The sequence below is a fragment of the Patagioenas fasciata genome, chromosome 1 (assembly GCF_037038585.1).
Source record: "Patagioenas fasciata isolate bPatFas1 chromosome 1, bPatFas1.hap1, whole genome shotgun sequence".
NCBI classification, from domain to species: Eukaryota; Metazoa; Chordata; class Aves; order Columbiformes; family Columbidae; genus Patagioenas; species Patagioenas fasciata.
Genome location: NC_092520.1, coordinates 68,830,750 through 68,856,136, shown reverse-complemented (window position 1 = coordinate 68,856,136; position 25,387 = coordinate 68,830,750). Strand labels below are relative to the sequence as shown.

At 43.6% G+C, this 25,387-nt stretch overlaps 1 protein-coding gene across 3 annotated transcripts in view; it reads left to right on the top strand.

Annotated features, from left to right (window-relative positions):
• The window catches only part of NPAS2 (neuronal PAS domain protein 2), a 108,678-nt gene that overhangs the window by 45,571 nt on the left and 37,720 nt on the right, over positions 1 to 25,387 (top strand). For all 3 annotated transcript variants that reach the window (XM_065829490.2, XM_065829492.2, XM_065829491.2), the window contains 4 exons: positions 6,336 to 6,389; positions 12,434 to 12,582; positions 15,766 to 15,857; positions 19,678 to 19,767. In XM_065829490.2, the coding sequence (XP_065685562.2) occupies positions 6,336 to 6,389; positions 12,434 to 12,582; positions 15,766 to 15,857; positions 19,678 to 19,767 (385 nt within the window). The remainder of the gene's footprint in view (positions 1 to 6,335; positions 6,390 to 12,433; positions 12,583 to 15,765; positions 15,858 to 19,677; positions 19,768 to 25,387) is intronic.

Here is a 25,387-nt window from a genome sequence, read left to right as displayed (position 1 = left end):
GCCCACGGAAGGCTAATCCTGTTCAGCATTGCTGGAAGGGGACAGGCACGCGGAGAAGTGCTCCCAGTTATACAGATGGCAGTCTTTGCTGATTAGTGTTAGTTTAATTTGTTTGTCTTTGTCTTTCCAGCCTTGCGAGGGTAGAGCTGAGCAGTGGCTGAACCCGGGGATTCACTTTTAGCCTGTTCACTGAAGTCTGAATGGCTTTAGTCACCCAGTAATAATAATAATAAGGAAGATAACGAGCATGTATGTACTGATCGTCATTGGAGATCCCAAGCGCCGCACAAACTTTCCATGTTGCTCACAAGCTGGAGATAAAGGACGCCTCTCAGTTGCCCTGGCCGCCCTCCAGCACGGTGCTGCTGACGTCAGCCGTCTCACTGCTGACTTAAAATGATGCAAATTATACTGCATCTGTAGAGGGTTCGCAGGTGACGCACCCTAAAATTCAACCAGCACCGGGGCAGAGGGGGAAGCTGTCAAGTAGCACACAGCAATAGGAGCAGCATTTCTGACCTACAGAAAGGAATGCCTCTTCCAACTAAATGGGGATAATGTAAAGAATATACCCAGAATATGTCCCAAACCTTTATTCTCTTCATTATAATCTCATAATACTCAGCTGCATTACCTGTGAGCATCTCCCTGCCATCCCCAGTTCAGAAGAGTGGAGCGTTAATTTATGTCAAATTTCATCATTTTCATTTTCTACATTTGGATAATTTTTTAACATCTGTTTTGCTTTAAGCGCCTTACCATCTAAAGTGTCATTGTACACTTACATATGAAACATGGAGAAGCCCATGAAGTCAAATATTTTCTCAAAAAGTTTTCTTTCTCTTTTCTTTCTTTTTTTTTTTTAAATCTCTAAATAACCTCTTCTCTAGTGTAAACAAAATGTAGTAATCTACTGAATGAAAGAAGACTAAGCTGCACACTGTCAGGCAAAAATAGTCAGAGCTATAAAGTTGGACACTTATCATGCTACTGGATTTTCCCTTACTCATAAACACAGTAATTCCCATAACAATTGCGGCATTACATGACCCATGGTAACTGCAGACTGCCATTCTCCCAGTGAAAAGTCACAGTCTCTTCTCGAATAACAATGTATGTCATCAGGAAAGTGATTTTTTACTATCTTTTCTTAAGGCTACTCTGTTTACTTTTTGATAAATCAATTTTGATTGCTATGAACAGGATTGAGTTGCATTTAGTTACGGATTCCAGTGTGTTCTTGTAACAGTTCATAGGTTTGCATCTGAAAAATAAGGATGGAGGGTTGCAGTTAAGTTTTATGTGTCTATAAAACTTCTGATTTATTTTGATTTGTGTTTATACAAATCCTTTGTCTGTGTGTGTTCACACCATAGCCCTCATAGTGGGATATCCTAGTGCTTCATGCATGTCAGAGAAATATGGAACAAGGCATTTAAAATGGTCAGGTGGTCACTTCTTGAGTGTCCCCATGACCTTTCGTGCTGCTTCCCATTTGCTAATCTTGGTCCCCCAGCAAGGCTTGGAAAGGAAATACTTTGTTAGCATGTTTTACTTCATTTTGGAGCTCTGCCTTAGCTGAGAAGAAGGGGGAACAGCTGCTAATGCCAAGCCCATGTAACCTCCACTGTGGAGCACCCGTGGGACAAGGCCATTGTCCCACCACAGTGTCTACCAGACCTTGTCTTTTGTCCCCAGGCAGGAGACTCAGCAGCAGTGCCAGCGCAGTGACCCAGCCACACTGTCCCCTGTGCTAGGAGGTGGCCAGAAACTGTCCCACTTGGCTCATCCCCGCAGCCCGTACTCGCCTTCAAATCCTTCTTCCTATCTCCTGGATCCTGCTCACTGTGCGTGGGATGCCACCACTTGCTCTCCCTTCTCAGGCGCATGGGTGGATCCAGCCTTTAAATCCTCAAGTCCCAAACATGCTTACATGCCTCCTTTGAAATGCTGAGCTCTTCCTTAACAGCCTTTTTTCTTCCCCTTGGAAGAGGGAACTGGAGGGTAACTCACCGTTGAGGCAGCATTGAGCATCTTGCAGAGGCATCACTCAGCAGAGATGGGCACTGGAGGCTGAGCAATGTGTCTGGAAGGCATGGGAGCATGTCTGCCTTCCACCCTGTTGCTCTTTTTCTTTCCTCCTCACAAAGATAACAGTCGTTAGGTAGGGTCTGCCCAGCAGCCAGAAGGTAGTTCAAGGTGTTTCATCCTGGTTTTCCATACAACACTTGCCCATCCCATGTCTGTGAGAGGATTGTTCTCCAAGTACAATATCATCATCTTTACTTAGGATGGTGGTGTTATGCCAGCATCCTAAGAGGTCTGAGAGTGAGGTCCAGGGGAGGGCTCAGGTGTGTCAGCAGTGGGTGAGAAGCAACACCAGGGTATGGTAGGAAGCACCTCTCTCCCCAGGGCTGGACGTGCCCTATCCAGGACAAGTGGCTGAACACCCCACGCAGGCCTGTAGGGTGGTAGAGGCAGACACCCCACCATGCTGGAGAGCAAAAGGGAGGAAAAACACAGTCTTCCCCCTCCTAGCTGCCCGCCAGAGGAACACAAACACCGATTTCTCACCAGGCTTCCCCAGGCACATCCCAGGATCTCTAAAGAAGATTTACATCTCTGGTTTAATTCAGCTGAGTTAAGTGAATATTATTTAAAAATCCTGATAAATATCAGGCCAATTTGTAGGAATTGAGATTAGCTGGCCACATGGCAACTTAGTGGGGAATCAACAGCTAAAAAAAGTTTGTGCATCAGTAATTTTATATCCTTATGAGCAGTAGGACAAGGAGGAGAGAAACCCCCCTCACCTACACAGAAGAGTAGTGGTTATACTCACTAAAAAACAAGTTTTGAGTGCAGGATAAGGTGATCAGTGCCAGATGAATTTTATAGTGCAAACTCTGTGTCCACTGGGAACAGACTGTGTCAAAATAAACATGTGCAACCTTTCTTCTGGAGAGTCCCTGGAGTGAGCTGGCAATCTGCCCAAATTACTTCTTTCCCAAGCAACTATTCATTGTATGAATGAATGAGGGGGGGGATGTTTCTGCTATAATTCTCCATATGATAACTACGCTGGGGGTACGCAGTTAACAGTTTAAGCCAGTCTTTTGTTTCCAAGATGCCACTCTTCCCCACTTGTGGATATGTGTCTTTCTGTGTGCCTGAGTACTGCCCTGATGGGAGTACATGAGCCTTCCCCTCCTTATTCCAGGTGGTTCCCATCTTTCTGAGTGATAGGCTCTTCACTCCTTGTTGATAATGACTAAATTAATGAAGCTCCAAATGTAGCTGTCACTGTTAAATATTCCGTTGACAGGTGTTACGTCATGTGGTGTTGTTACTCATAGGTTTCCAAATTCTCTTTGTTAGCATGATAGTTCAAATTTTGATAAATCCTTGTGCTGCTTGGCTTTTATGTCAGCTCTTTGCAGGCGAACCATGGCACAGAGCCATGGCATTTACTGCCTGCCTCCCTCATTACAATGAGCCAGTTGCCTCTTAAACCAGGCACTGATGGGGATGAAAGAGTAGATTTCCAGCTTGTTATTTGGGACCCTCCCAGCTCAAGGACTGGGAAAATAACATAAAGCAAGCAGGTTGTACTAAGCACGTACCAAAGCTCCATGCCATGAGTTTCTCCTCCAGGTGTTAAGCCAGCATCTGGTGCAGCTAGGGAGATGGATGGCAGTACCAATTTGCAGCAGTTGTATACTCTGCCGTATCTGTTTTATTGAGAACAGTTTTAATTTCGTATGGTACATATGTACTGGCAAATGCTGTTAGCAATTCTTACGATGCTCTGGAGATTTTGCTGTGTGAGCAAACAGAAGCAAAATGACAATTAGATCTTGTCTAACACTAGCAACAGCACAGCAGGTCCAGAATTTCATGTCAGTCAGTGAGAAGCCTTGTTTACTGGAAGCTGGCCACAAATTGCTTTACAGATCTCGCCAAATCCTTGGCACAACAGACCAGTTAGACCTGTTGCTCTCCCGTAAGGGTAGAGGCTTCCCAGCAGTGTGATTCCTTGATGGTTTATAGGGCACAGCTGTAGGAAGCCCCTTTCCATTAGGGACATTGTGCCACTCCAGAACAGCTGGGACTGAGCCGTAGGGGTGCTGACTGCCCCATGGACCCCCATCCTTCCTCCGAGCTCTCACCCCCATGTTCCTGCTTTCTGCTGGGAATCTGTTACAACCAGAGGAGGCCTTCAGCAGAGGAAGACCCTCAGGGATTCAGAGGAAACGACTCCTGCTGCCCCATTTTGCTTGTCATATCCTAGATTCAATAAGGGTGTGTGCAACAGAACATTTTGAGCAAAGGTTGAGCAAAGAAAGATAGCAAAACCCTAAATGCTAACCCTTGCCCGTATTACTGATGCCTTCTTTATTCTTGAATAGTATAGGTGAACATTTTGGTTGCAGTAAGGGAGCAAATAACAACAAAAAACACTGAATTTTGTCACCACATTTTAGCCTGAATTATTTGAAAACATATTGGTTGGACTAGCAGGCTGATTCTGGGACTGGGCAAATACACACCTAGAATATTTGTAAAACATTGATAAGTAAAATTCAATTTGGTCTATAAATTCTCCTAGTCTAAAATATGGATTGTGATATGGCTGACTGGCTGTTTTGCAAGGCCAAATAAATATCTGAAGAAAAATCTAAAAACTACATGGTATTATTTCTTAATTTGTTGTATATAATGGAGTTCAGACACTTAAATTTGCCAGTTATGACTAAAAATGCCAGTTCATCGGCCTTCATATTTCCAATTTATGCTCCTCCATCAACAAGTTGAATGCCTTGAAGCAGTAGCTTTACCCGCCAAACAGTGACCCGTAGCTTTAATTCCTCATAACTCTTATATTTGTTAAAAAATTACAGGGTAGTTTCATATTCTTAGAGAACCGTTGAGTAATGAGCAGGTGGAATATTGCTATACGAGAACTAGTAGCAGAAGGAGAGAATTCATCCACTGTTCTTACTATCAATAAGTTTTCACTCCTGTTTTTTTCATAGAATGTTCTTTAGCAGGCAAATTTATGTGTGACTCATTTGTGGAAAATACCATGGGCTTAAATAATGCCTAGCAATTAACTTCCCTCTTCCCCTCCTCCGATTTTATTCATGTGGTACACATTGAGCGATCATTAAATGAGAAACACTGATTTTTGAAAAAATGATGTTATCATTGCCTGTCGTTACACCGCTACTTTGAAAACGTTGCTTTGACAATATTCAGGGTTTGCAGCAGCATGGTGCTGCCTGTTCGGAAAATATTTGTGTGGGATGCAGCAGCTTTTGTGCTCTGACCCTGGGCGCGAGGTGCCTGGAGAGGCTGCAGCAGCTCTGGGCTTCTTCCTCTGAATGGAGATGTCACGGCTGAAGCGTTGCTTTCTCATAAGGCCATGGAGCAAAGGAGAGGAGGGCACTGAGCTGGGGACAAGTGTTTCTGAGGATCTCAGCCTTCAACTGGGCTGCTCGTGTGTTTTTCCCTTCACCTTGCCTATATGAATTTACTTAATTTACCCAGCTGACCCCCTTCTACTCAGTGGTTTTATGAACATATTTTGTGCTTGGAGTACTTTATTCTCACAGCTCAAACTGCTGGAGCAATTGGACTATAAACCTGGTGAAGATTGTCAAAAAGAGTGACGGGGATGATGTGTCCCCACGCTCGGTGCCGGCAGCACCAGGCGGGTAATCTGTTGGCCAGTGCTGGCCACGGCAGAGTTTATTTGCAGTGTGGCACAGGCAGTGGGATTTATGAGGACTCCTTGAATTTCGGGAGTAGTTCAGTAGAGTTGCGACTGTATCTTTGGGCTTTGGGTTGGGGCCCGCAAAGGAGGATGAAGAGCCTCCCAGTAAGAAGCTTCACCTGAGGAGTCAGATGCATCAATAATGCAAAGTCTTGCGCTGGGGATGGTTTTTGGGGAACACGGGGCTGCTGAAAATGCCTTTTTGACTTGGGCAGAGTGTAGGGTTCATCCAGCTTGCAAGTTTGCAGAGAGTAACCTCCACACTGAATAAAACCCCAAGAAGTAACTGGTTTTGTACTGTGCTGGTGCACCATGTTGTGCCTGGCAGCCTTGATCCCTTGCTGAGACCCTAAGGCTGGCATGGTGCTCAGGAACATTATTATCCACAGTGGATGTATCCTAAAATCAAAGACTGTGGCATAAAGCACTGCTGACACATTTATCTGACCTGGATATCATCACTGTGTTATTAAAATGAAATAGAGCAACTCTGAGATTAACCTGCAAAGCAGTGCTAACAAAATGACAGTTCATAATGATTCTCGTATTCCTTCAACAGAAAAAACTGCTTAGACAATCTAATGGATGAAGATGAGAAAGACAGGGCAAAGAGGTGAGCACTTTTTCTTTTATAACTCTCTGTTTAACTTGTGATGAGCTTGATACTGTTTGTTGCTGCAGAAGCTGTTTTATCCATAATCAATTAATCAAAGAGAGAGAGAGTAAAATATAGCCAAGCACAACTTGAAAAACTGCCATCTCGTGGATTCCTATTCTTGGCTGCCCTGTTAGAAGAAAATAACATAGCAATGTTTCCTGTGGAAAATGTCAAAAAAGCAAAGGCATTGATCGTTTTCTTCACATTACTGCAGAACATGAGAACTGGAGAATCAACAACATATTCCTGCCACTATAATACATCATACAAACCTCCCAAGCGTATAGAAATGTGGGCTTTTTACAAAGAAAAAAAAAAAAACAAACCACATTTTGCAGAAGAAAGAGAACTGAAACAGTGGGGCTTTTTTTCTCCAATTATGATGGTCATTTATTCAGCAATGCCTGTCTCACAGTAATGAAAACACCCAGAAGTTACATTCAGAGCAGAGAAACACCAGGGAAAGTGCTGTGTCAGCCCTAAACTGGCACAAACCTTGACTCAGATACATTGTGCACTCCATCATCAGGTCCTGGTTGGCGGGAAATTGTCATGAACACTTTGTGGGGAGAAAAAGGGTTTCAAGACAGGCAACTTTTGGCAATAAAACTCTTAATAACTGTCAGATCTGACTGGCATCTGCAGAAAAGCTGTTTGGAAGCATTTGAAGGTTTTTTTTCTGGATACGTTATCAATACTGCAGCCCACAGTTTCATTGCTTTAAAGGGAGCCATGGGTTGCCCACATTTTTCCCCATGGTTCCCTCTAATAAGAATATTTCCAGTCTAGGCACAACTAGTTGATCCAGTTTCATGTCTTTTGATTCCTTCTCTGCTTCTTTCTTCCCTGCAGCTTTTTCTCACCAATATAGGTCAGCACAGGCTGCAACCCAGCTCAACCGTTCCCCTTTGCTTTCTCCTCTTCATGTGAGCATGCTCAGGCTGCAGAAGGCCGGACTTTCATAGAATAGTTTGGGTTGGAAGGAGTCTTCAAAGGTCATCTAGTCCAACCCCCCTGCAATGAGCAGGGACATCTGCAGCTAGTTTAGGTTGCTCAGAGCCCCATCCAGCCTGGCCTGGAATGTCTCCAGGGATGGGGCATCTCCCACCTCTCTAGGCAACCTGGGCCAGTGTTTCACCACCCTCACTGTAAAAAATTTCTTGTTCGTGTCTGGCCTGAATCTCCCCTCCTTTAGTTTAGAACCATCACCCCTTGTCCTATTGCAACAGGCTCTGCTATAAAGTCTGTCCCCATCTTTCTTACAGGTCCCTTAAAGCACTGATAGGCCACAATAAGATCTCCCTGGAGCCTCTGCTTCTCCACACTGAACAACCCCAACCCCATCAGCCTGACTTTGATACTAGGAGCAAAGCCCTGACCTAACCAACTCCCCTTAGAACTGCAAGGCATTATCCTCTGAGGCCAGGGGCCAGCCAGCTTCTGCTCTTCATGGGGGGCTTCATGGGTGGGAGAAGGCTGATATGGGGTACAGCTCTGCATGCAGCTCTGCCCAACCATCTGTCAACCAGGCAGGCACCTGGGGCAGGTGGGAGGTGCATTCAGGGAAGGGATGCCTCCCACAACCACACCACTTCACAAAGAGGGGAAGTCATATGTGGAGCAGCTACCTACAGTCACTTGGTTTGTTCAGCCTGGAGGAGACTGAGGAGAGACCTCATGGCAGGCACTGATCTCTTCTCTCTGGTGACCAATGACAGAACCCGAGGGAATGTCAGGAAGATGTGCCAGGGAAGGTTTAGGTTGGACATTAGGAAAAGGTTCTTCACCCAGAGGGTGGTGGAGCACTGGAACAGGCTCCCCAGGGAGGTGTCACGGCCCCAAGCCTGACAGTGTTCAAGAAGAGACTGGACAACACCCTCAGACACATGGTGTGAACTGTGCGGTTGTCACATGCAGGGACAGGAGTTGGATTCAATGATCCTTGTGGGTCCCTTCCAGCTCAGGACATTCTATGATTCTATGATTCTCTTTGGAGAGGGTGTAGGACAGCGGGAGATGTCACACTTCTCCAGAGCCCCCCATCAGGGAAGGAAGGAGCAGGGGGAGCCCACCTTGCATAGCCGCTCCACATTCTTATGGCCTGATGACATTTACAATATTTGTGTGCTAATTGCTTTAAAAAAATGCATTAAATGAATCCATCTAAGACAAAAATAGGATAACACATATCCTCTCTATCAGCGATTGTCATCACCATCTGGTATGGGTTTTGTGCTGTTTGTTCCTGGAGGGAATTTTTGTCATACCCTGTGGCAGGCCTCTATCCAGGTGAATAAAAAAATTATAACTTTGAAAATTTAAAAAAAAAAAAAAAGGAATTGCTTATTTAAATCGTAATCTAAGTACATTTTGTGTTTTATAAATCTAAATTTGAAATTAAATTTGAAATCGTGAGAGGCTTCATGAAGGTCTAAAGTTATTACAGTGTACTAAAACCATTCAAATTCATTTAATAGCTACATTTTTTCTTCCAAAGCTTTAAAGAGAGTCAAACTTGGGAGAAGCCATTGAATGAACATTTCACTGTTGTGTCTTGGAAACAGAGCACTCTCGTTTGTCCCATGCTGCAGGCAAAAGAATTGTTTTGTTTTCTTCTATTAGGTATAAGGACATAGTCCCTCAGTGCTGAGAAACACTAGAGGTGATAAAAAAGCCAAGAAAATTGTTCTCTTCTTTCTGAGTTAAGAGTTGGTGGGACTGGAAATTTCTTGATGTAACTCTTTGGGGATGGACCCAAGTCAGGAGCTGAGTTTCCCGAGTTGGAAGTGTGATTAGCACACACACACATGGACACAATTTACTACCTGCTGCAATTTAGTAGGCACATACAGGTTGCATTTCACCTACATGACAAGAAGGTCTATCCTCTCCCAACAAGTGGCATCTGCACTCGCACCCCTGAGCCAAGTGTTTGTTGTATGTCCACAACTCATAGCTCTTCCTTCAGGACACTGGTTATTTTGAGCCCCATTCTGCATTATCTGACTCCCTAAGGCAAAACTTCGAAAACCAGAGGACTAAAATGTGGATATGATGGCTCCAGACCTGGGAGCATCGAAGATCTCTTTGAGGTCTTTTGATCTCCTAGAGATAAGAAACCATAATTTCATTTTCAGTTCTTTGATGTAAGACGAGGTTTATTTTGTTTTATAGATTTAGTAATTTTAAACAAAAAGTGTGCTTTGTCCACTTTTTTCTCTGTCTGCTTTTCTTTCAGTTTGCTTTAATAATAAGTTGTTTTAAAATAACGCTTTTGCAATTCCATTGAATTCTAAATTCCAAACAAAATTACATTGAAATGAACCATGAGAAAACAATAAATGAGGACTACCACTTGCCGTTTTTCACTCCAATAAAAAGTAAATTTACTAATCTGAATGAAGGTATGTGGTACAGTTATTTGCTTTGATGCAAGTATAGCATATCCCATTGGAGAGCAAAAAGAAGTATAAAATCTCATGCAAAGTCACATTTCATTGTAAATCATTGAGATATAATGGCTACTAGTCAGCAGGTATCAGTCTGTCTTTAAGAAAACAAGCAGCAAATATATAAGAGAATAAGAATGGCTATTTAAAACACATTTTAAATGGGTGGTTTTGATCATTCTGAATTCAAGCTGTCCTGTATTGCCTTTAGCTATGTTCACAAAAAATCCAGATTTTATTCATACTGCGTCTCCTTCTTCCCCTTGGATATGTCATGTTTTTTTGGAGTAGCAAGGAGGGTGGAGAACTGGGATTAATAGCATGGAATTAAGAAAGAGACTGTTTTGGTTTGCTGTAAATGTTATATCCTACCAGTGAAGTAAGCAAGGCTAGGGAATAATCTTCCAAGGGAAGTGATGAAAACTGCAATATTTAAGACATTTACAACTGGACTGAACAAAGCATTTACAACTGTGCAGGGATAGTTTAGATGACCTGATTGTGGGGTTGTTTCTCTTCTTTTTTTTAAGATTTTACTGTGATCATTGATTCAGATCTTCGTAGAGTTATTTCCACTAGAGAAGTTTTTATATTTCCTATGTGAATAAAATGTCAAGTGTTAAAAATAGATACTTTAAATTTCTATCAAAGCATCTTTCTTTTTTTTTTTTTTTTATAGCAATACTTTCCCTATAGACAGTTGGTGTTTTATTTTATTTTCTGGAAGATCAAGACCCTTTGAGCTTAAAATGAACTGAGGGCGGAATTATGAGGACATAAAACATTGAAAATGTTGATATTCCTAACATCCCCTAGAACTGTACAGAAATAGGATCAGGCTGGAGCTTTTCACATCTTGTTCTGACAGTGTTTTGCACTGTAATAAGAACAGGCTGAAATCAGTCAGGCAGTATCCACCCAATCTCTTGTGTTCAAAGCTGTAAAATAATCAAGTGTTGGCTTCTATCCAGTGTATCTCCAAGTGTGTTCAGGGTTGAGAGCAAGACAAACAAAAATTACCCCTCTGTCAGTAGTAACATCCAGAAGCCTCTGCAGTGATTTCTCTGCTGAGAATGTTTATTGCCACCCTGATCCTTGGGGTATATGTATATGCTGGGCTAAATTCTGCCCTGATTTTCACCAGTGCGCATCCAGAGCTGCTTTATGAGGTACAGCAGAGTTGGCTGGGACTGAACAACTCAGAGTGAGAATCGGCCTCTTGGCTTCTCTTCCCTGTCTACATGTAACCAGATTTTTAGATCTTTACGTAATTAATAAGGCAAATCTTGTCTGCTTGAGGACCTTTCAGAAGAACAAACAAACCTTCTGGATTATATTTTTTTTCTTTTTTCACATGGCTACAGAAGTCTGGGTGATACTCCCCAAGTAGAATGATTGTCGTGTTCATGGGAAGAATTCAGAAAACGCTTGCTCATGTATAGGTTCACATCTCATTTTAAAGAAATGAAGTGCACATTCTGAAAAGATTATCAACAGCCTTAATGACAGTATTACGATGGTGTCAAAACACCCCAAATGAAATCAAGTCCTTTCTTCCTATGAGCTCTTTAAGCACAGCAGCAGAAGCAGGGTCTCTCTGAGGAGTCTGCAAGCTGGAGACAAGGCTGGCAAAGAAAGCTGTGGAGTCCCCATTTTGCACCTAAGGATTTGGGGCACTGCAACATTAAGCGATTTGCCCAGAGGCACACGGGGATTAGGGGCAAAGCAGGGGACCCCTGCTAGCACTTCTGAGCCCCCAGGCCTGGGAACACATCCCGGCCTCAGACCAAATCCATGCTGGGATGAGATGTGCTGATGCCCTCTCCCTTGCTTGCTCTTGTCAGCTTGAAAAGGAGGCTGAACTAGGTGGCATGTGGTGTAGATGGCAGCTGCAGCAATGTCTGCTCAGGTCCCTGATCTTAATGACTGGAAGACAACAGCTCAGTTCCTCTCTGTAAGCAGCCTGGAGGTAGCCAGAGGAACAAACTCGGCAGGTCGTTCTAGGTGGACCCAGCCCCAGTGCAGTGGCAAGCTGCAGGACGAGGGTCCCTCTCTCCTGTTAATACTGCACAGATGAGTATGAACCATAGTTTTTTTAGTCTATCAGTCTAAAAAAAGTTTTACCAGTCCCCACTCTTCTCCTTTATAGATGATTTTACTGTTGTCACCATATTTCTATTTCATCTTGCTCTGAGTACCTCCTCAGAGTCTGTGTGAACATGCACATACCCAGGAGATGGACAGAGCTGCTTCACCTACAGGTCTTAATGCCAATCTGATAGACTTGACCAGAGTGTCCAGAGACAGCACAAAGGGGCAAGCAAAGCTTCCATCTCTCCACTGGACTTTAAAGGGGACCCAAAGACAAGAGCGGGAGGTAGGAACAGTCACTTCCTACTTGTCTCTGCAGCTTTGCTGGAGGCCAGTGTCGATCTTCACATACTGAGGCACACAGCAAGCTAATTTCCACGTGTATACACTGCGAAGTGCGGGTATACGATGATTTTTCCTCTCCGTCTGCTCATCTTTCCTTTATATCCCCGCCTACAGGGCTTCGCGTAACAAGTCTGAGAAGAAGAGGCGTGATCAGTTCAACGTTCTCATCAAAGAGCTCAGCTCCATGCTTCCAGGCAACACTCGCAAGATGGACAAAACTACTGTGCTGGAAAAAGTCATTGGTTTTCTGCAGAAACACAATGGTAAGATTTACTGCAGCTCTTCATGCACTTGCCAGACAGTGACTACAATATCCTATTTCCCTCAGTGATTATCAGAATGGCTCAAGGGGCCTAAAAGTGCCAACATTAGGTATTTTTTTTTCTCTCATCAAAAAAGATCATTTGCAGGCACTGTGCTGCCCAAATCCATCTCCTCAGCTGCTCTTTAGTTGAGGATGACTCTCAGCCTGCTAGAGAAAGGGGTGAATGGCAGGAACCAAGGGAAGGAGGGCAGCAGTGCCCTGCAGCACAGGTGAAGAAGAGAGATGCTTTGAACAAGAGAGATTTGGGACCAGAGGGAAGATTCCGTTCCTTGAAATTTGCAATATTCTGAGCAGAGAAGAAAGCATGTGCCCCAGCTTTTCTGCAGAAAAATGCAGGGAAACAATCTTTTCAGCCCCCCTGCTCCTCAGTGGACTGTGTAGGATTTAATTTTCCACAGTAAGCAGAAAAGACAGACCAGAAAAGGCCCCAATTTTTGAAGCTGGCTTCAGCAAATTGCATCCACAGGTAGCTGACATGCTTCACCCTGTTTGCAGAAGCAGAAACTACGTCACATTTGCAGTGTGCAATTGCAACAGAAAAGTTCAATCCTGGAAAGCCAGGCATTTGTTTTTTTAAAATGCATACACAGTTAAGTCCCTTGAAAATACACCCTCACAGAAGGAAGAGGAGATTTCTGACCCTGCTGATTTTGTCTGGGTTGATCTAGTTTCTAGTTGATGAGAGGAACGTGCACTCTGGGATCCCTGATGCTTGGACATGCACCAGCAGCGGATAATTGAAATGCTTTCCCTTTATAAATCAGGGCACTGGTTTAAAATGGAACTTTCTTTTCTCTTGTGAGGAAGAGGCTTCAGCAGGTGACTGTGGGGAATGTCCCTGTTCCTACAAAGCAGAAAGGGCTCTCACAAGCCGATGCACTGCATAACTAGGCTCACCTTCACTCATCCATCACCTCCAGTCCTTGTTTCCTGGAGAGCTCTGGGTGAAATAAAAAATACTGTAAAAACTCTTATGTCGTGACTCCCAACATAACGGAGTCACAATTGTCAAACTTACTGGGGAAATAATTATAGCGGTTCTGTTGTTAGAGCGCAGTTTCTCCTTAAATGAATTTTTGCCACAGACAAGGTAATTTCATACAGAAGGGCATGACTAGGACATCTCAAATAATTGTATATACCTATTAAAAATGACAGTAATAACATTTCTTTTTTTCTTTTATCTGTCCAAGGCTGAGTAAAGGAGGATGTGAATATCCTCAATTATAAAGCCAAGCAAAGAACATTCACACGAGATTTGAATAAGTGTAGAGAAGAGTAGCTGATAGCCCAAATAATTTACTCCAAAAGGCCCTTCATTTCTGGAAGAACAACTATGTAAAAGAAAGCTAACAGTCACAAATCCCTCCACAGCAATTGGGTCAAACTGCAACTGGTTTTTGTGCACTTGCTAAAAAAAGCAAACGTTATCTATTTTTAAACTAGATTATTAGTCACACAATATAATACAAAGCATCAGCATTTAGAAATGTTGATTATCTTCAATGTACTTTGGATCTGTTTTATTCAGTCATATTTCCCTTTCATTTAATACGCTAAACCAAGATTTTAGTTGTAACGGAGGAGGATGTCAATTTTCAGATCTTTTTGCTTCATAAACAGCCTCCTTCTTTATAATCCAGAGAATTTTCCAAATCTCAAATAATTGTTTGAGCAGTTGCTGTTTCATGTATATCAGCTTTTCCAGCTATGAGTCTGCTGAAAGTATCCTAGATCCTGAGACTATATAATAAAATTCTGATCAGGCCTGACCCTGTTTTTGAAATCTCTGTATAAGACCACGGGGGCTGTGGAAAGCCACCATGCTACCAGTAACAGCCCCCAGCAGAGCAGAAAACGAGTCGAATGAGCTGGTAGAAGCAGACGGCTGCATCTCCACTAATAAAGCCTGAATGGAGGCTTTGATTTCTTTATAGGCAACAATATGCACAGGCATTTGTATAAATTTACAGTCTTTAGTATCAAAGAATCACAGAGTAGTTTGGGTTGGAAGGGACCTTCAAAGGTCATCTAGTCCTACCCCCTGCAATGAGCAGGGACATCTGCAACCAGATCAGGTTGCTCAGAGCCCCGTCCAGCCTGGTCTGGAACATCTCCAGGGATGGGGCTTCTGCCATCTATCATTGAGCCACTTGCATTTCTCTGGCCAGTTTACCTATATGCTCCGAATAGGGAGTGTTGGGTATTATATGCACCAGAAGTGTTAATCAATAGGATTAATTAGAGGAGAAGACGGGCTGCACTCAGCATCCCCTCACTGCTAGTGCTGAATGAGGGAGCACTTTTAAACAAGTGGAGCGAGCAGTGAACAAAATCACCTCAAGTCTCTCTGAATTATAAGTTCTGTCCCACATAATCCTGTCTGGCTCAAGCAGAGCTGATGTGAGTGGCTGTTTTTTGAAGGAAACGGCTCACCACGGTGCATCCAGCTACCTGTGGTATGGTCTCCAGTTTCAGTGTGAAGCCGCAACTTGTTGCCTCGGTGCACCTGCACTTCTCCATGGAAATCCTTTGGGGACCCAGTCCTCAGGTTGCTGCTAGCCAGGGTTGGCCAACAACAAGACAAACCAGCCCTGGCATGATGACAGCACAGAACATCCTCCTCTCCAGGGAGGATCTGGGATGAGACACTAGTGCTCCAGTGCAAGGCTGGTTCAAATGCTCATGTTCCACTCACATTTTGAAGAATTTGCTCCCCTATTTGGCACAGAAGCTGTAGGCTGAACCCTAGCTCCCTGGCATCCTAATTTTGAAGCTGTGAATTGTAAATATCAATTTGACATATGCTAATCCTTGGCATGATTTTAATTTCAGGCAAAGTTGTTTTATCTTTTGATCAATACCCTAAGTAAGGCTGACTGAAGCCAATGGCTCTATGAAAACAGGCTCCCACCGAAGTCAGCTTAAGCTGAGCTGAGTGAAAAATGAGGAAAACTTTTCAGGATGAGGCTCAATTTAGATAGATGTTATTGTCTCTGTATGGAAAACCCATGCTTGAAAACTGCAATTTTTGAATATAAAGGTTATTTCAACCTTTTCATAGCAGACTTGCAAGATACTGTTTTTGAATTTTAAAAAGTGAAATGTTTTGTTTCTCTAGAAGTCTCAGCACAGACGGAGATTTCTGAAATTCAGCAGGACTGGAAGCCTTCATTTCTCAGCAACGAAGAATTCACCCAGCTGATGTTGGAGGTGAACATGCATGTATACCTTTCCTAATTTTGTCTAGCAATCGTGGAAATGACCATGTGTCTAGAATTAAATGTCACCTGCTGTTCCAAAAGAGGAGGTTTCAGGTACTGCTGTATTTGACCATCAAGCAGAGGTGTCCCTGGGACGAGGGATTAGATTCCCCACATGTTGCTTTTCACCCTGGATGGTGCCTGCAAAGCTGGGCAGGGATTCCCAAGAAAGGCAATCCAGGGGAGAGGTTCACATTACAGGTTACATTTTATTTTTACAAACAGAGGTGAGGAGAAGGGCACGCAGCAGTTTTTCTCCTGTTCTTGGAAGGTGTTATTATTACTTAATATTTATGCACAACTAGCACCTAAAAAGCAACAGTGTCGCGTCCCTCTAGTGCTAGGTGCTGTACAAGCAGATAAAACCTGACAGCTCCTCTTGGTTTCATACAGTTAATACTTCCACTGTAACGATTTTCAAGGCCCTTATCAAACACCTTTTACTCTAACAGGGAGCAGGGTTATTTTGCAATGATAGTTTTTAAATTACCTTTAAATTATACCATGGGTGCTTTTAATGCTAGCTGGGATTTGAAGGGAGGTGACTCAATGGCATTTATGTAGGTTCGAGATGAAATGCAAATGAGCTGCTAAAATGTATTTTTCACTCTCAGTAACAGCTGGAATCTTCTTTAGCAAGGATCTTCTCCCATATTAAACACGTGGAGGTTGGGTGGCCCTGCAGCATCCTTTGGGAACAAGCTTCTCCTCCCACAAAGGATGCGAACATGGGGTGTGATCCAGGCTCTGGCTGTGGGCAGGGACAGATTCCGGGGAGCAGCCTGACCCACCGAGGGGTGGCACAAAGCCTGGGCATGTTGCTGGCCGCCAGGGACTTGTGGTCCCTTGGCCATTGCAGTTGGTTGTGATGCCCCTGGTTGTATGCGGAGAGACGCTTTGCTCCCATTGCACCAACAACCCCCAACCCCCCGTTTCAGTGCACAGGAACTTAACGTACATAACTCCTTCGGTCTGCACTGAAATATTTCCTTGGATAGCAATAAATTGGCAGCTGGCTTGACTGGCTGGGTCTTTGTTGATTCTGCTTGTATGCCACACAATTTTAGATTAAAACAATTGCTTATAGTTTCCCAGCTTATAAATCACCTTCTTGCTACTGTGATTTTCCATGCCCTTCAAGATAACACTGGGTACTGGGATGTCCTGTTGAGCCAACTGTTCATCATTCTCTGGTTTTTTGCCTTTCTACTTATTTTATTAACATTTGGACAAGACTGCTTGAAGTTTTCCCATCCTGTTATTAAAATATGAGAAGGGTCTTTTCAAGAGCTGATTTGAAAGAATCGGAGCATAATTGACTGCAGTAATACATCAGCTTTCCTGAAAATGGCCTTTTCTTACCCTATTGAAAAGGCTGTCATCAGATTACATAGGAATATTAGACTCTGTTTGTCCATCTAGGACTGTTGCAGTAGTGAAATCTTTGAAGAAGGATATGCCTTCTTAATGCTGGAAAGACCAGTTGCACATAAATAAAAATAGAATTATGTATACATAAATTAACTTGATTTTACCACAAATGTCTGATGTGAGTCACTTTGTTTAATTTGCATTGGATATGAAATAAAGACTTGATTTAAAAAAACAACAACAACCAAAAAAAAAAAAACCACTAAAAACAAAACAAAAACCCACCACCTTCACCATAGTAACATGCATAATCCAGCTGCTTTGTAAAACCACTTCTCTCTTCTATGGGTTAACAGCTATCATGCTTTTTTAGAAAACAGCTTGAATGTATTACACTAAAGAAAAACATATTCTCTGCACTTAGATTAACAAAATCAAACTAACTATAGCAGCTGGAGGGTTTTCAGAGATGCTAAACACACACTCTTCTACTGGGTATAAGTTATTGACCTGCTTTTCAAAGGATTGTAGCACCAGCAGATTCCCATTGACTTAAATAGTTGTGGGTGCTCAGCATTCTCTGGAAAAAGGAACATATGTTTGTGTCTTTATTCAAGGCTTTGTGTTTTCCTTTTTTTTTTGGAAAACAATTAGCATTTTCCAGTGTTCTTAGAATTCTTTCCCTTATTGAAGTCAGCAGGGGGGAAGGATGTGCTGCAGCTCACAGGATCAACTGCTAGTCTGGCTTGGAGGCATGCCTGGGTTTGCAGTAAGGTTTTGTAACACCGTGCCACCATGATCAGGCTGTTTGCTGTACACCTGTCTCCTGAACAGGTATTGCCTCCAGAATATAGTCAAAATCTGCTCTGATTCAGTCATGCTTGCAGTGCCTGTACTGCTCAAATACTGCAGGCAACACCAGCTCCGTATCACCAGTGAACTGACAGAATCATAGAATAATTTTGGCTGGAAAATACCTTTAAGATTGAGTCAAACCATTAACATAACGCTGTCAAGTCCACCACTAAACCGTGCCACTAAGAACCTAATCTACACATCTTTTAAACACCTCCAGGGATGATGACTCCACCACTTCCCTGGGCAGCCTGTTCCAATGCCTGACAACCCTTGTGGGGAAGAATTTTTTCCTAACATCCAATCTAAACCTCCCCTGACACAACTTGAGGCCATTTCCTCTTGTCCTATCACTCGTTACTTGGGAGAAGAGACCAACCCCCTCCATGCTACAACCTCCTTTCAGGTGGTTGCAGAGAGCGATAAGGTCTCCCCTCAGCCTCCTTTTCTCCAGGCTAAACAGCCCCAGTTCCCTCAGCTGCTCCTCATCAGACTTGTGCTCCAGACCCCTCACCAGCTTTGTTGCCCTTCTCTGCACTCTCTCCAGCACCTCAGTGTCTTTCTTGTAGTGAGGGGCCCAAAACTGAACACAGAATTTAAGGTGGGGCCTCACGAGTGCTGAGTACAGGAGGATGACCCAGATCTGCTCCACTTGCAGGCACTGGGAGGTTCACCAATGACTCCTTAATTACAATTGGAAGGTTTTAACATAATCTCTGAATACCTACTATTTACTCTTAACTTTTAGGGGGGTTCTGTTTAGAGTAGGTTGCTTTAGATCTTGACATCTACCTATATTTAATTTAGAACATGATTTAGCTCAAAATTTTGCAGCTCAGATTAAAGACAAAACTGATTTGGAAGGAGACATTGTTCCTGTGCAGAAGATGGGGATAATGCTGACATTTCCCTTCAGTCCTAGGAGTGAAGGGACTTACTGCAAGGTGGGACCAAAGTGAAGAAGAAACTCTGCAGAAGGGCGAATTTCGCTTGGAATGAGTAATCTAATACCACGACCTTTAAAATAAATCACTCAATTAAAACTCAGGCTAAGGAGTATTTGATCATTTGCATTGCTTTTACTTACATGAAAGCCCAGTAATACACAATGTTACATTAATACAAACTGAGATTTATTGGGTTTGCAGAGAACTACCTTTTTGAGATAGGACCGCATCCTTTCATCGTCCTTTGATATTTACACAGAGCTCAAATGTTCATTTTAATAACTTCCAAGGGATCCAATCTTAGTCATTTTGCATTATTAAAATGTGTGATTAATTTAAAAACTGAGACATGAAATGTTCCTGTGAGCCCTTTGTTGCTTCAATAGTAGGTTTTACTAGACTACAAAGAATGTTGTAAAAGTTAAATCAGACTGTGAAATCAGAGAATTACTGTTCTGCAACTTGAGATAACATTCCTACAACTCGATAACAATATGGTGCTGAAGTCAAACAGTTTTGATCAACACACGATGAGACGCCCTGTTTACACCCCTCGTTCCTATATTAAAGTGCTCTCCACTTCTCTGTTTTCCATAGGCATTAGATGGCTTCATTATAGCAGTAACCACAGGTGGAAGCATCATCTATGTGTCTGACAGCATCACACCTCTTCTAGGGCATTTACCGGTGAGTAATTCTGGCATTGGCTTTTCCACTATACATCGTAGGATCGGTCCCTGCATTTTTAGAAGCATATGTAAAAGGGTGGTGAGTAGGTGGTGTTTTCCTGAAAATGTGGTGAGGAGTTTTGTCCCTGTGTTATGCTGGGCGCTGCTGTTGATCAGCTCTGTTCTCTCCCCATCTGATTCATACCCTTCAGGTTTTTGTTGCTATGAGGCACTTCAGCTTGAATGGAAAAAGCTCTGCAGGAATACCATGGCCAGGGGAGGCACAGGGTGACCTGCCTGATCTTTTCTGTCTCTGATTTCTGAGCTAGCAGATAATAGCGCCAGTGCCACTGGCAGCCCAGCAAGGAGCTTGTTAAGGGCTTTATTCTGCTCACAGGGAGGCAAAGGACAAAACCCCCATGGAATTCAGAGAAGTGTTGAGTTCGCTGGTGGCTGCAGCTGAGCTGTCCCTGCAGCTCAGCTCTGCTTTCCCCAGAAGAAAGCTACTGGGTGGAGCTAGTGGAGCCGATGCTTGGCGTTCAGGGGCTCAAAGGGCTTGTTTTATCTGTGGGATGCTGGGTCTTAGTGTGGGAGACTCTCCTGTGTCTGCTGGTGTGGACTGGAGGAGCAGGGGAGAGGGACTGCTCCAAACCCTGCTCCTGTTGCTAAGGCTGCTCCAGGAGAAATGGCACAATAATGACAGATTAATCCTCACACTCATTTTTAGTAGCTCGGTTTCAAATAAATACATGCCCAGGAGAAAAAGAATAGCTGCCAAATCATTATTGTACCACCCTCCCCAGCCATGTTCTTAGGAAAATTACGATTCTTTTTCTCTCGTTTACTTTTTCACCAAATGTGTTATGTTTTCCACACAGACAAATGTATTTCACACACACTACCTTGCTGTAATACGAACAAAAATTATTTTCTTCTGAGACGAAAGGAACTTGATGAAAGGCGGCAGCTCCCGGTAAATGCAAGAATATTGCTATGCAACAACATATTGAACTGAATCGATCTATTTCAGTTTTCTTTAATCCTCAACAGTTGAGGAAACCAGTAGTTGGCTATTTTCTGACATTTGCCTTCACTTCAAAGGCAGAGAGAGCCCTGTCCTTCATGCAGGCTATTGGGTCTTCATACGTTTACTGATTTCTGTGCAATTTCATTGTCTTCCATGGTTTTGGGGTTTCATTGCTATCCCTTCCAAATACTGATTCTTAGCGGAGACAGTAGATCTGCCGCAGGAAAGTATTGATTTTTAGGAAGATAGATACATTTCAGACCCTGTACCTAAAACTTTAAGCCGTGGCTGAACATGGGTGGACTCAGGTTCATAATTCCTGAGTTGTACCATCAGAGACTGAATCGTTTTTTCCTCCTGAAGTCATGCCTTGTGTGAGAATCTTGCATGGTATCCAGCCCAAAATGAGGACAAAGATGGGCATGATTTTTCGTTCCCACAGAAGCAGCATATAGCAGCCCAAGCCAGGGACCAACCTGCTGGGGCTGGAGATGGCGGGAGGTCCCACAGACCTTCTTGGAGCTGATGGAGTGAAAATGGTCAACAACTGCCCCACTAGCCCAGGTGTGCAGAGTGACTGGGTGCATCCCAGAGACCACAGCTAAGCAAGCTATAAGGGATTCTGCCTGCCGGAGGTGGGCAAGTGGCTCCGGCCATGGGCAGAGGCACAACTGAGTGAGCAGTTTGGTGCACACTGGACATTTTAGTCCCATGTTGCCCTTAGTGTGTGTCTTTTCAAGTTTTAAAACTGATCAGAGTGCTGTCTGGAAAATCTACGTGGCTTATGTTGTTTACCTCCAGAATCTATTTGTAAGCTCAATCCAGTCACTGTTTGAGGGACAAAATACCGATTCATTCTCCTCTGTGACTGCAGGGGAAAAAAATACTCTGCAAATCTTCTGCTTTGAGCACTGAAAGGAAAGCAAAACTGGGCAGAATGCAGAGCAGGGCTCTCTGAGGGCCCCTATCAAGAAATCTGATGTATTTTCTTTCATTAAAATCATGAAAGACTCTGGTGCTGAGAACAAATATATCCAATTCTCTTTAATACAGCTTCCATAAGTTCCATAGAGCATTTTCAAACACAAACTTCCTCTGTTGTAATTCTAAATAGTCTGTTATTACAAGATCTAGAGGCTATGCCTACAGTCTGTTGATATAAAAAGGGGTTCATCTCACAGGGTGAGATTGACTACAGCTGAAGTGAACTCCTGGAAATCCAGTCACAACTCGTAGCAGGTACACTATGACCTCACGACTATGCAGCTCTCTGGAGGAGTGTCCTCCCTATCCCTTCTTGCCTGCTCTGCTGAGTGAAACAGTTAAACACGGGCAGCAGAGTGACTTTTTCCAAGCTTTCTGATGGATGTGTCCTGTCCGCAGACTCCAACAGAAGGTGCTGCACCTGCTCGTGGACTGGGAGTGTGGTATCCATCTCACCCAGCTTTAGTCCCCTAGCCTTGAGGGTCAGCAGGAGAGGTGGCTATGCAAAGGTAGGAGGTCCCTGGCAGGGCTGGGCTTCTCCTGGGAGGCTCTTTCTCCCCAGGGACTCCCAGGTGAAGCTCAGGTAGCTGCTCTGCTCTGCTGGGTGCTTTAGTTAAATGTCAGGGTGGAAAAATCCGGCACGTAGCACCCTATAGCCTACAAAAGTTTTGCGTGCAGCGTTGCTGTTACAGGTTAGCAATTGGCATCACTGCAGGATATACGGATTGACAGAGGGGCCAAATCCCAGCACACAGAACAGAGCTACCTTGGGTTTTTTTTTGGTTACTGGGAATGAAGCCTGTTCCATTTGCAGCCATCCACCTTCCCATTCCTGTAGTGACCATGTTTGCTCAGTTCCCCTGCTTTTTTTTCTTTCCCTGCAGCAGGAATAACTCATATTTCCTCCTCACCCTGCACCAAAAAGCAGTGAAAAGGTGACGAAGTAGCTTTGTTTTGGAGTACAGCTGTCTCCTTGAAACTGCACAGATTTCAGCTGTGCATCGAATGATTGCAGAGCTTGATGTATTGTATTTAGAATGGACCAGCACCCACGTATGCAAAGGTTTCGTTTCTTTGCCTGCCATAGCTATGAGGAGTAAATACTCAGAATTTTCTTCCAGCAAGATCCATGGATTCAAAGGTGCAGAGTAGATTTCAAGCTTAGCAGCATAAATATGCGTTAACATAGTTCATTTAACCACTTCACCTGCGGCCACTGCAATTCCTCTTTTATCTGCTTTGCCTGTCTCATTCAGCAATGCTTTGTGGCTGTCTCTGCCAGCAGGGCAGAACTGCCTGCTTCAGAATAAGTAGAATAATTAGACAAAGGTGCAAACTATTCCCTTCCAACAGCTGCATTTTTGATTGTGGTGCTCAAATTTTGTCCATCTCTCTGGTCACCTTTCTGCTATTGCACCACATGTCCGCCCTTCAGGTCTGGTGCAGAATTAGCACTGAATAGCTTGCCTAGCATTTCCTACAGCTCCAGCGAGATCATGGAATGTTAGCTTCCTTCTCTGTATTTGACCTGTCGATATATTCTTGATTGACATATTGATTCGAGAGTCTTGACACATACAAGATCCAGAAATTCTGTTCCTTGTGCTGCTTTAGAGGTCTGCCTGACCTCTGCAGGAGGCAAGAGCTGTGAAACACATTAAGAAGTAGACACCTTATCTCTTTTTTAAACTGATTAAAAAGAAAAAGTTGGTATTATCTAACAGCAAAGATGCAAACTAAACCTGAAATTCTGGATTTGGTACATGATGGTGGCAAAAAATATAAATGCCCAGGCTTGCAAATCAATTAATAACTGGTGCTCAGATCTGGAAGTTGCTCTGATGGGTGCATGGAAAAAAAGTCTCTTGCAACTCCTACCATAAACATAGTTGCAGAGCTCTACAGCTATCACCCTAAACAGAAATGACACTGCAGAAATGATAATAGGTTTTGAATCTGAGCTTGTTCACAACAGGGTGACAAAAGGTGGTACATCCTCAGGTCACTGAAGAAGCAATAGTGAGTTTGAAGAGTGGTGACAGCTCACATCTAATCTTCCTGCAGCTACTGCTGAGTGAATGGGAGATTAATTAACCCCCATGAGACTTATGTGAAACTGGTGGATAAGTGTCATTATCTGCCATTTACAGGTAGAAAAGGAATGAGAAGGAAAAATGACTTTTCTGAGATTGTACCATAAGGCTTGAACAGGACTCACGTCTGCGGTTTCCCATCAGGTGTTCTTTCCTCATATGCCCAAAATTGCAGGAACAATGTACTCTATTTTGTGTAAATATAATCTTTATATACATACATAAAAAATTGAATTACGTGCAGTATCAGTAGGATGCGTTTTAATAAGATATATACTGAAGTCACAAGTAATTTTGAAGTATTCATCACAAAAGGAATATTCAAGTAATGAGCACGTAATACTTATACCTTAATAACCTAAAGTAATATATTGTTGCATCAAGATAAGTGTGTAAAGTATAGTAGCCTGATTTTCAAAGTGTACTCGATGCATTTCACTACTCTAAACAGGAATTCCACACAGAACAGCAGACATGGGTGGAAAGCTGAGGGAAACCAAAGCACAGTCTTAAGTAAATACATAAATAAATGGTGATGATCAATAACTTTCCAGTCTCATACAGGGCTAACACATTTTCAGCACAACTATACAGTCTGACAGCAGCTGCTCTGAGGGCACACGAAGCTGTGTCAGTGTGCCAGCGCTGCCCAAGGGAGTCTCAAGTGGGATGGGTGCAAGTCAATGCCATCCGAGGGTCACTCATCTCAAGACATCCTTTCAGATACATCTTTCTAGCGCTGGGTTTGTCACCATGCTGAACATAGTGAGACCTTCCTCAATGCTTGTCTTCACCCTGGGCCAATCATGGCCTTTTGAGCAAATCCATCTCCTCTTTCCATTCCCTAATCTCAGTACCTAGATTTCGGATGGATTTCAGGTTCATGCCAGCTGATCTTGGGGCTGGAGACACCCATGCATTTGGCCCACGGCTGGCCAGAGGGCTTGTGCTGATGGCACCATGAAGTCCACCTCCCTGGGAACTAGCTACTGCTGCAGCACAATGATGTCCAGACTGGGGGGTCCCCTTCTCCCTGCTCCCACCTTCCAGGATGCAGGGAGCGGGGAGCAAGGGCTGCCATCCTGAGGACACTTCCCAGGAGCTGAGGGGGAGTGGGCTGGATTCAGGACTGACCCAGCTCCCAGCACCACTGCTCCTGCCAGTCAGGGTTTGCTGGGGAGACACTAGGCTGTGATGATCCACAAGAGCCCTGTGCATGGAGCTGGTGAATGGTATGGGGAGCCAGGCATCAGTTTTCCAGCTCACTCCCAGGTCTTGTCATCTAGGTGTATGGACATACCCAATGCACCCCGTGGTCTCTGAGAAATATTAGAGGAGCATCACTGAGTGCTAAGAATTAAGCTGAGAACGAATCCATGGAGAAGCAGCCACTCTGCCCAGTCATCCCCCCGGTTTAGATTTTGTCAAGAATCCCTGGAAATGCTTATAAATATCTCAAGGGTGGATGTCAAGAGGATGGGACCAGACTCCTTTCAGTGGTGCCAAATGATAGGATGAGGGGCAGCAGGCACAGA